The 12,017-nt window shown below is 42.8% G+C and overlaps 1 protein-coding gene across 3 annotated transcripts in view; it reads left to right on the top strand.

The window, feature by feature from the left end:
* NLN (neurolysin) overlaps nt 1-12,017 on the top strand; it is a gene marked incomplete at its 5' end in the record, with an annotated part of 28,928 nt that overhangs the window by 1,416 nt on the left and 15,495 nt on the right. For all 3 annotated transcript variants that reach the window (XM_083465278.1, XM_083465276.1, XM_083465277.1), the window contains 2 exons: nt 4,327-4,583; nt 5,013-5,161. In XM_083465278.1, the coding sequence (XP_083321404.1) occupies nt 4,327-4,583; nt 5,013-5,161 (406 nt within the window). The remainder of the gene's footprint in view (nt 1-4,326; nt 4,584-5,012; nt 5,162-12,017) is intronic.

Here is a 12,017-nt window from a genome sequence, read left to right as displayed (position 1 = left end):
GACATATTCTGAAATCATTGCTTTATTCCAGCAGCCATTCCTTTGCCAATTTAGTCTTGCCTAAATCCATTAGTGGACCTGAATTTACACAGTTCTGCTTAGGATCTGGCAGCAAATCAGTGCATGTTAAATATCTGATACATGAAAGACAGATGAGTGAATCTTACAGGAGAACTTAGATATGTACAGAGTGTCTTGAGTTTGACGTAAGTAAAGTTTCATCTCTGCACGAGGCATAAATAATGCAATGCTGCTTGTTGTCCCGAAGCCGTTCTTCATATTTTCAGCAGTGCTTCTGTCACCAGTCCCTATGAAGTTACTTTCTAGTACTAATACTAGAGAGTAAATGACCTTTATCATTGGTTGAATGTTTGTGGGATAATGCTTGGTTAGACTTCTTAAGGTCAGGGAGTGAGTGTAGCAAATGAGAGCAACAGAACCGTCCTCATTTTCCTTTATATGTGCATGTACTAGTTGCAGTGGTTAATTGCATGGCCAAGGAACGCCACATCTGCAGAAAAGGTTTTTCAAGCTCTTAATATGGAGATACTCTGTGAGCACCCTCCAAAAATAGCTGTCTGTTCTTCCTGCTCTTTAATTGAAAGCCACAGTGTGTGATCTGATCTCTAAGCTGCGCCCAGTCCTAAATTCCCCTTGAACGCCCAACACAACATCAGTACAGTGAATTTATGCCAGGTGATCTCACTCTAGATCTCCTTTGGTTTCTTATGGGATGCAGTGATGGGGAACACTGCACTTGCTACTCAGCTAACCCTTGGGCATATTTCAGAAGTACACGGACCATGCAGGATTGACAGTCCCATGATTCTGTGAACCTGTCAGAATTCATCCCGCTAGTGCTGTTATTCAATAAAAGCTAAAATAAAAAATTCCTTCCAGTAGCACCTTAAAGACCAACTAAGTTAGTTCTTGGTATGAGCTTTCGTGTGCATGCACACTTCTTCAGATACACGTGTGCATGCACACGAAAGCTCATACCAAGAACTAACTTAGTTGGTCTTTAAGGTGCTACTGGAAGGAATTTTTTATTTTGACTATGGCAGACCAACACGGCTACCTATCTCCTTCTCAATAAAAGCTGTCTGCATTAGATGTGTGTGTGTGTTCTCCAGATGATAGCGCTCCTTCCTGCCATTGTTACTCAGCTTGGATGTCTTAATGGTTAGGGCCCTATAATGAAAGCAGGCACTGGTGTTTGTCACCCTATCAGGGCTTTAGATTGGCTCTGCCAATGGATAACAGCTCAATGTTCTCCTGTAACAGCCCCTTCAGCAGTTACTTCCGGTGGGGCATGATAATAAGGTATGCTGGGGGAATGGACTAATAAACTGATGCTCAATACAGGTGAGACAGGGGTGCTGTGGTTGGGTAGCTTATCTGCACAGAGAGTTCATGTTGTACTCGACACAGTCACCTTTTGCCTGAAGGAACAGGCTTGCCACTTCAACGTTCTCATTGACGCATATTTGTCACTGAGGGCATAGGTTGCTTCTGTGGCATGAAGTGCCTGTTAGCAGCTTATATTGGTGTGCTAGATAAAGTCTGGATACAGAGAGGGTCTAACCATAACGTTCCGTGCTCTGCTACCCTCCAGGTTAGACTGTAATGTGCTCCATATGACGCCTTTGAAAAATGGCAGCTGGTTCAGAATGCAGCGCCTAGAATACTAAGCGGGACTGGTTGCCATGATCACATCACATTGGTGCTATTGTAGTGGTAAAGCTGGTTTTGACCTTTAAATCCCTTTACAGCCTAGGACTAGCCTATCTCCTCATGTGCCTACCCAAACGGTAACATCTTCAGGACCAGGGGGAAGAAAGGCCTTCTCAGTAATGGCATCCAGTTATGGAATGCTGTCCCCAGAGAGATCTGCCTGGCAACTGTTTTGTTGTCCTGTCAGTGCCAAGCAAATACCTCCTTGTTTTCCCAGGTCTTTAGAGTTAATTTTATCTCTGCCGATTGTATTTATATGGTGATTCCTGCCTTTTAGTCTTAACATTTTCTGATTATTACCTGTGCCTCCCCCACTTTCTTCTTTCTTGTTCTTTTTGCATTTTCCTTTTATGCAAATCACACCAGCAATGCCTGTTGAAGGACAGTATATAATTTTTTAATAGTTTTTTAATACTTAAAACAGGCAGAGTTGCCATTTTGTCCCTGGCAAAAGGGTTTTTTGCAGGATGTTCATTGCTGGCACTGGATTCCGTCCCTTGTCTAAAGAGAGCCCTGGAGTTTGTGGCTGCAGAGGTCAGTTGCTGCCCTTCTAACCATTGGGCCATGGAGCCTATCGCGCAGTAGATTCTCTGTACTGGTGGATTGCGTCTTGGCGGGGGCATAGACTGGATTCTGTGATAAGCTTATGGCACACCTGCTTTCATCCACTGTTGACTGGTTCCTTCCCTCCACAGGGTACTGCAGTAATGGTGGCGTTAGCAGGGATGCAGTGGAGTGGCTGCTGGCATTGTTTCATTCTTCTTCTTCCTTTATGCTGGTATTGTTTTGCTTTCTGCTCTGCCGCTGGGAATACATAGGATCACAATTACATGATGCTCCCACCGGATTGCCCTGCCCATCTTTTTGCAAGCTGCCAAATTCATTTTCACTTCTCCTGTTTATCAGGGGACTGCTTTGTTGGAGAGATAAGTAATTTGTACATTTTGACATTTTAATCCATCGTTTGTATTTCCTGGCGTTGCTGTGGTTCAATTCCCAGGGTCTGGAGGTCTGTTGCTGAGATTAAATTTCAGCTTCACTTTACATTGTCAGGTTTCTCATGGTTACCTAAATCCTGATAACAGTTGCCATAAAAAGGTCTAATTGAAATCTGTGGTTGGAACTTCACCCCGCCCCTCAATAGCAAGCTTGAATGTGTTTTGGAGCATGAATTGTGGGATTGTGAGAACTCCTTTGTTTATTTATCCCTTGTACTTTTAGAGAAAATTGGAATAATGAGGGGGCAGTGGCCTGCTGGAAGCTTAGAAAGCAAATTTAGCCTTGGGAACAGAACTATTATGGGTAAGAGAGAAAACAGAAAAAATTACTTTCTCCACACTCAAGTTGTTGCCAAGCTATTACCTAAACCTTGTATGGCAGACAGTTTCCCTCCTGAAAGGCTGTTCTCCACACGCTGCCTCCCCCCCCACTTGGTTTTCCTAAAGTTCTTTTATTCTGATACTACTATTGTTCCTTTTGTATTACTATTGTGACAGACTGTGGAGGGGGTTGCCTTACTGACCAGTTCCCATTTTTTAACTTATAGGCTGCTACCAGGCAGAATGGGTCTCTTTCTTTCTGTGCGAGAGAATATATGAACCCCAGGGTGATTTGAAACAAAGTTTTACTCAAAATAGACCCACTGAAATGAATGGGCCTAACCTAAGATTGGCTCTTTCCTAAAATGGATTGTTTGGCACTATCTTGTTGTTGTTGTTTAGTTGTTTGGTCGTGTCTGACTCTTCATGACCCTATGGACCAGAACACGCCAGGCACTTCTGTCTTCCACTGCCTCCCACAGTTTGGTCAAACTCATGCTGGTAGCTTTGAGAACACTATCCAGCCATCTCGTCCTCTGTCGTCCCCTTCTCCTTATGCCCTCCATCTTTCCCAACATCAGGGTCTTTTCCAGGGAGTCTTCTCTTCTCATGAGGTGGCCAAAGTACTGGAGCCTCAGCTTCACGATCTGTCCTTCCAGTGAGCACTCAGAGCTGATTTCCTTAAGAATGGATAGGTTTGATCTTCTTGCAGTCCATGGGACTCTCAAGAGTCTCCTCCAGCACCATAATTCAAAAGCAGCATCTCTGATTCCAGTGTCTCTGTGGCCAGCCAGAAAATTCTTAAGAGGGTAGTGCCACCTTTTTAACTCTACACCTGCATGTCAAAAGGATGAGCCAATTTTATCCAGCTATCTCTAATGAAAAAAAGGAGTACTGTAATTTCAAAAATGTTTATTCGGAGACAAAGCCTTTAAATATATGTTTATTCATCTTCATCGTAGGAGTCTGAACTCCCCAGACACTGGTTGGCATTGTTGACCTACATCTGAATATATGGTTTTGCCACACTATATATGGATTTACCTCAAATTTTCTATCCCCTTCCCCAGTTTTCTTCTGGGCCTTCATGTCTCTAATCCTAGTCCTTATCAAAACATTTCAGATGTATAAAAAACTTCAGAATCTTTCATCTCACCTTATATTTCTTAATAGTTAATCTCCACAAGTGCACCTGTAATTTCCAGTTAACCCACTGACTTTTTGCTATATTGCTTCTTTTGCTATTTAGCTTCTCCCCTCCTTCTATTTACAGGGCAGGTGGTCCAAGGGTTTTACTCAGAATGACATTAGGAACAGAAATTACTTCAGCCTTCAAGGCCTCATCCTGTAGTGCATCAGACCGAAACTTCTTGAAATGGGATTTGCCGCCAGAGCAAATTAGAACAAGGACTGAAGAACTTATCAAGAAAACAAAGCAAATCTACGACAGCATTGGAATGCTTGATATGGAAGAGGTTACTTATGAGAACACTGTACAGGCTTTAGCAGATATAGAAGTGGAGTATTCAGGTAATTGTGACATGGCTAAGTATCAATTTCAATTTGCACCAGAAGGGGAGTGACTAAACTTGTGAAATCAGATTTCTAAGTACAGGTGCATATAGCTAAATATAACAGCAGGCACATGATATAGTATGAAATTAGATTTTCAGCAATGTGATTTTATAACAACTTTGAATTGTGCAGGCTAGGTAGGAAGTTGACCGTTTAGGGCTTTGCATGCATATGGAATTAGCTAAGAAAACACTTTTTCTGCTTGACATTCTACGAAAAGCTCAAACAAATCTTGAAATAGTAACAGGTTTTTTTTAAAAAAAATATCTAGATAATTTGTTCATACTAGGAAGGTCTCTTCCTCCAAATGAGTAGCACTGAGTACTGCTGTTATCCTCTGTCTTTTGTTTATTTTGGGGTTGTTTATTTTTGGTTTTCTTTTAGTGGAAAGAAGCATGCTGGATTTTCCACAACATGTCTCACCTGATAAAGATGTCCGTGCAGCAAGCACAGAAGCTGATAAGAGACTTTCTCACTTTGATGTTGAGATGAGCATGAGAGAAGATGTATTCCAAAGGGTTGTCCATTTACAGGTAAAACAGTAGGGAAAATTACTTGTCAGCCATTTGCCTAGGTGCCTTATAATGCCAAGTCTTGCAATAAGTTCTGCCTATGTGTTCAGTGCTTTTTAGCATCTCTGTTAATTTTTTTTACTTAAGAAATGGAGACATAGCTGTGTCTGCTCTGTTTCAATAGAAAGCTGGAAGAAATGGTTAACACTTCTCAAGGAGAATTCAGTAAGAAGAAATGACCTGTGGTTTACACAGCTGCTCCAGGCAGTGGGGAAAAAAGGGATTGCAACGTAATCAATTAAATATGTTTTCATTTCGATGGTTAGATATTTCTGATCGTTTAATATTTCCTTAAAATAAAACAGCCGTTGGCTTGCATCCAAACATCACACAAGAAAATCACAAATCAAAATAAATCAGGAAGGGGGGAAATCGCAATAAAAGCAAATCTAATGAAAACAATTTCAGCATTAACTCGTCAGATTAAGATCAGTACAAAAAAAGAAAAAGACAGACCAAGTAGGACAGCCCCTGGCTGTCATGGCAGATTTAGCTGAGATTCCTGCAAAACAGGGGTTTGGACTAGATCACCCACAGGGACCCTTCTGACTTTACAGTTATGTGGTTCATTGTATGTCTCCCCCTGCACGCACACACATCAGGGCTTAGTTCCAGAGTTTATGGAGTTGAAGTGCATTTTCATCCAACATATCTTGCAAAAAAGAATTAGGCCCCATCAGCTGCTAGAACTTTTCTATAGGAATATACTAGAATGTTGAACAGAATATCCCACTCTTTGCTCAGGCCATTTTAACAGCACTTATTGAAATACTTTATTGTACAACTTGTATACAGTGAGATTACACTTAGCCCTGTAAGGCCATGGAATATTTCTCCACCATTGTTTCATAACTGGAACTCATTTTCTCTGCACCTAAATAAATCTTTTGTAGCTGCAATCTAGGTCAATTAAGAAAAGCTTTGCTATAGTTAGCAATGGGTTTTAACAATGCTACTGCTTGTTAGAAAACATTGGTCGTACGCAGGAGCAATGCACTTCTTTGGTGATGTTAACTTATTGCACAAGATTCAGATTAGACCATACTTTATATACACTTTCATCTCAAAGTAGTCACTTATGTAAGTGGCACATGTAGACAGAACACGAGGCTGATATGAAGATAGGTTGATACAATTCCACTGCTGAGCATTTGCATAGGCCTTAATGTAATATCTGTTGTTTGCTAGTTACAGTTAAGTGTCTATTGTTAGCAGTGTACAATGATAAAAGTAAATACTAACCCTGTTTTTAGGCTTATCGTCTACAAAAGCTGCTTGTGAATGGTGTTGCAAATGCTTTATTTATTGGAGAAGCAGCTTTTACTATACGGTGAAATGTGATCACTTGTGTGGGTCACAATTTGGTTATCTTCATTGTCACATATTTTAATCCTACTGTAGCATTTTTACTTTTTTGTTTCAAATCAAAATAAAGCAGGATTTTTTTTTCATTATTTATGATCATGTTTGAGTTAATGCTGTACTTGGAGTCCATGTCTTACTCAAATTCCCACCACTTTTGGTTACTTGCCTTGAATTGCTTTTTAAAAATGTTTTGCTGTCAACAGTTTTATTTTGTTGTTTGAACAGGAGGGATAGCGCATCATAAACCACTTCTTCTAGTCCTGGTGACAGCTGAATTACATTTGTGACAAATTTCTACACTATTCATTGGAGGGTTTTCATTATAAAAAGAAGCAATGCTCAGTCAGGATGCCTCTGTCTAAAAATGATGATTCTCAGTAGGAGATTCCGTTGCCTAGAGGGGTTTTCCTGTAATTTAATTCCTGTTTTGCTGATGAGCAGAAGGAAGCCTCTAGTGTGATCTCTTTGGCTAAACACTTCATCTTCTATTTGTTGAATTAACATTAACGTTTTATTAAATTTCTTTTTCATTATGTTGGTATAAACATATATGAAAAAAGGACAAGATAAACATGGGTGGAAAAGTAAAAGCTAAGGGATGGACCTTTGCCAGCATTGGCTGTCCTCCACAGTGTAGATCTTGTGATCTAATGTATAGGACTGGGAGAAAATGGCCTTCTGAAGTTCTCCTGTTTATTTGCAAGTGGGGGGAATAGGGAGGGAGGCATAATCGAGGGCGGCCGGGGGGGGGCAAAGTTCTCCAACATTTTCAGAGTTAGAAAAACAATTCTCAGAATAAAATTATTTTATGGGAAATTTTGGTTCGGAAATTTTGAACTCAGTTACATTGCTAGGTCAGTTACATTGCTAGGACCACATCACTTCTGCCAACAATATTAAAATGCCATGGGCTGCCACCCCTGCTTGCATTACTCACCAACCCCACATACCTGCCACCCTCTGCCCAATCACTCACCCCCTTGCCAGTCATGTTTTGCAGCTTGCCCCAAGCCCCTTTTTCCAGTTCGAAAGCACACCAGTGCAAGTAGATAAATAGGTAACACTGCAGCGGGAAGGTAAACGGCGTTTCTGTGTGCTCTGGCACTCATCACGGTGTTCCGTTGTGCCAGAAGCCGTTTAGTCATACCGGAAAGCTATCTGTGGACAAATGCCGGCTCCCTCAGCCTGAAGCGAGATGAGCACTGCACTCTGTAGTCAAGTTTGACTGGACTTAACCATCCAGGGGTCCTTTACCTTTTTTTTTTAACCTCACCCTACCCTATCTTCTTTTCTTCCCATGGTGGCAGCAGTAGAGACTTTGTTCCTCTCTGTTTTGGTCCCCCACCCACCCATGAGCAGATGTGGTGAGTGTCCTGACTCCCACTTTCAGACTTGGAATTCAAACTATTAGTTATTCCAAAAATCAGTATGGCATCCCAGCTTAGAGCAGTCTACAGGTTACATGGTTCTAAGGCAAAGCAGAGCTCTATGGCTGTGCATAAGCTAGAACAGCATCCCAGCAATTGACATGCCCTTTGGCCTTTCCTTCTGAAGAGTGGAGTGGGCACAGTCATTCACATGGCTGAACTTCTGAGCCTCAGGACTGGCCAAGCAAGCTCCTACTCCTTCAGGTTGGCTGATTTTGAAGGGTCTGTTAAGTGATGGTGCCGTTACCTCTACATCCTTGGAGACAGAGGTGGAGATGGCTGGGCTTGGCCCACAGTCAGATTGATCCTTAAGTACCTCCCCTGATTAGGATGGCTCTTTATTGACAGCAGGTGGCACCCAGACGTGGATCTCGTGCTATATCAGTCAGCTGCAAGGTAAAGACAGGGTATCCAATGGTGCTGAGGAGGCGTCATTCCTCTGACAACATATTTGGCTCTTCCCCCAAGTCTAAGCCTCCCAACTCCCAACCACTGGGACCCTCTCCAAGGCCATAGTCCTCCTGTAGATCCTGTGCATCATTTTATATAATGTTTTTCTGTATTGTTCATGGTACAGAAGATACATTTTGAGAAAAGGATCCTTTGCATCTTGACCACTGTCTCCCAGCCCTCTGGATCAGAGTCTTCCAGCTCCCCGAACTCCTCTGAGCAACAAAGAGCGCTGATTTGCAGAGGATCCTGGGGAGAGCTGCAGGGTGGGCTTGAGAGGTTGCTTTCTGATTCACGGGAGTCTGATGCTGAGGATCCTAGGGAGGAGCCAAGTATGTGGGGAGGGGGATTTCCCTCAACCTACTCTCAAACCCTGCCTTCCTCTCCATTGCTGTTGGAGTTCGCATCTGACACTTCCACTCTGCCTACCTGCCACTCCCTTTACCTCTGGAGTTGTCAGATGCTGGGTGTAGCCTCATCTCTCCAGAGGGGGCTGCGCCACCTGTCCCGTCCACCCCTCGGGAAGCAGGGACACCTCCCCCATCACTCAGGTCCTAGAGACACCAACAGAGGCATGAACAGATGGGGTGCTAGATTGCTTGCTAACAAACGGAATTGCTTGCTATGCTAAATTGTGCCCACCTTGGTTCCTTATCATAGGATTGAAGGGGGTGTTGGATCAGCTTCTTCAACTGAGTAGCCATGTCACCTACTGTGCCTTTATCTGTACCACTGTATGCTTATTGCCTATAGTGCCTTTGAATAGCACGCTTGCATCTGTATCCCAATAATCTGAGCATTAAAGCTTTTGGAAAAACAGGTCACCCAAGTCCACATTTGTCAGCAAGTGGGAGCCAAGACATCTTCCTGCTCATCTGACTAATCCCGTCAAGATATCTCCGTGGTTTTCAGATCATCACCACCACCAGCATTTCCTAAAAACTAGATTAAAATGGAAGAATATATAACAAATAAAACGGGACAGTATACAAAACAATTAAAAATGTAGGAGTCCCACAAAGCTTGGATAAACATATATGTTCTTAAGAGGCATTTCAAGGTCATTAAAATATAATACCCAATCATCAATCCATGAGGTTAAAAGTACTTGATGCTGGGACTGGACCACAAGTCGAGCCTGAATGTAAATTGGGGGTGGGGCTCCTGGGAAGCCAGGATGAGCTTTGGGTGTCGGAAATCCACTGATGCGGGGAATAAAGAGCTACTCAGGTAGGGAGAGGCAGCACCAGCGGCAAGGAGGCTTGTCAGTCTCCATCTATAAAAAGATAGGTGCCTAGAGAGGAGGGTTAAATACATATTTAGAAGGGCTAAACACATATATATTCACAAAAGCAAGGGGTTTCTTCAAGTGTTGTAGGACTCCAGTTCTCATCAGCCCCAGATAGCATGGCCAGTATCATCTGTGATGAGAGTTGTAGAGCAAAACCACATAGAGGACCACCTTACCTTAAATGGAATACAGATTGAGAGGCTGAGTGAAACCTGCCTTTTGAGACCCTGCCTGAGGCAAAGCTTTTGAGCAGTGATAACCTTTTCTAGGAAACAACTTTGTGTTGCTCTGTTCGGCAGCTGAAGAACAGGGATTGAAGGAATGTACCCTTGCCTGAAGTATGGGTAGTTATCTCCTTCCACCTTTGCCTTGTGACTGGATTTGCCCACAATCCCATCTGAATTAAGTGCCCAGTGTTAAGAGGACAGAGGTTAGTTGAATGCCCGACACACCAAAGAAATCTGGACAATGTAAGGAATACTGCTGTTGTATAATGCAGCATGGATTAGCTCCAAAATGTACTAAAAGCAGTATCCAGTGCTAGGTCCAACTCAAGAGTAAAACCATTGAAATTAATGAACATTACTAATTTAGGTTCATTAATTCAGTGGGGATACTCTTGAGTAGAACCTAATTGGATACAGCTCTGATGTAGAAAAGGGTGCTGACATAAAACAAGAAAAGTGTTCTCTTTTCCAAATGTTGAAAAATGTCTTTTGGGTTTTACACAAAGCTCTTTTTGTGCATTCCACCTACATACAAATCGTGCACATAAGCAGGGAGAGCAGACGAGTTTGCTAAACTCTGCCCTCTCCCCCCACCCCACCCCCTGCCACCATCTAACTCATGGAGGGTGGAAGATGGAAGCAGTGAGCCTCCCCTATGCATAGAGGCTCCCTGCATGATTCAGAACCCTCCATAGCGACTGGAATTGGGCACAGACTACTTGCTGTGGCCAGCGGATTTAATTTATGAATAACAGCTCAAAACGAAGTACGGTGGTACCTCGGGTTACAGATGCTTCAGGTTACAGACGCTTCAGGTTACAGACTCTAACCCAGAAATAGTACCTCAGGTTAAAAACTTTGCTTCAGGATGAGAACAGAAATCGTGCAGCAGCGACAGGAGGCCCCATTAGCTAAAGTGGTACCTCAGGTTAAGAACAGTTTCAGGTTAAGAACGGACCTCCAGAACGAATTAAGTTCTTAACCCGAGGTACCACTGTGCTGGAGATTTTGGGTTGGCATAGTGCATTTTCTCCAACGAGCAACATCTCTGCTCATTGTGGCTTATCCTTGGATATCCTCCAACCCTTCTATTAAGTTGTTTATTCATACTCTCCTCTCTTCCTGTTCTGAAATGTGCCCTGTTCAACAAAGTGCTGATTACTTAAGTGTGTTGTTGCAAGCTCTCTGTATTAGGAGATGTAGAAAAGGATAAGCTAATGGTTTGTTTGCAAACATTTGAATGTAGCTGGAGACGGGAAGATACCTGATAGATGTTTCAGGCACAGTGTGTGTGAAAACTTAAACCATTTCTCTACTTGGTTGGCCCTAAACACCCTGATTGTTAATTTAAATACTTGGAAGTTGCTCCTTCCCACCTCTCCACTGCCACTTAGTTCCAAGTAAGAATGCATAGATGGCAGCCTGATTTGTCTGTACCTGCCTTCTTCAAAAACGCCTTCATCTCTGAGCGGTGTGTGATGACCCAGCTGTAACATGAAACGTCGTTGCTTGCCCTTAATGTTTGCTCCCTGTGGAAAAGCCCAGTGTGGCAGCTGACATGCTTCGCTCTAGAATTCCTCAAACAAAATCAATATTTACCCAACAGTATTCTATTAGTTAACATTTTATTCTCACACACCATGTGCATGCTTGTGAAGCAGAGGGGCAGCAACTTTTGCTCACACCACTAGGCATGACTGAGTGAATTAAACAGGGTCCCATTCTCCCCCTGCCCACTAAGTTATGCTATAGTCCTCATTCATGTCTAACCTCTTGCTAGGTGGCTTGCACAAGTTGCTGCCCATGTGTAGTATGCTGATAACACCTTTCAGGATTGTTGTGTGTGGAGGATTGCTGAATATGTTGGTCAAGATCTTTGAACATTCTACAGGAGGGGTATCTAACCTGGTGCCCTCCAGGTGTTGTTGGACTACATCATTCCCTGACCACTGGTCATGGTGACTAAGGTTGATGGAAACTGTTGTCCAACATCATATAGAGGGCTACAGGTTAGCCACCTCTGTTGTAAAGAATGGCAAAAATGGTTTGTACATAGT

Source organism: Podarcis liolepis (assembly GCF_965112155.1).
Source record: "Podarcis liolepis genome assembly, chromosome: 11".
Taxonomy (NCBI): domain Eukaryota; kingdom Metazoa; phylum Chordata; class Lepidosauria; order Squamata; family Lacertidae; genus Podarcis; species Podarcis liolepis.
This window is presented reverse-complemented; position numbering and strand designations above follow the sequence as displayed.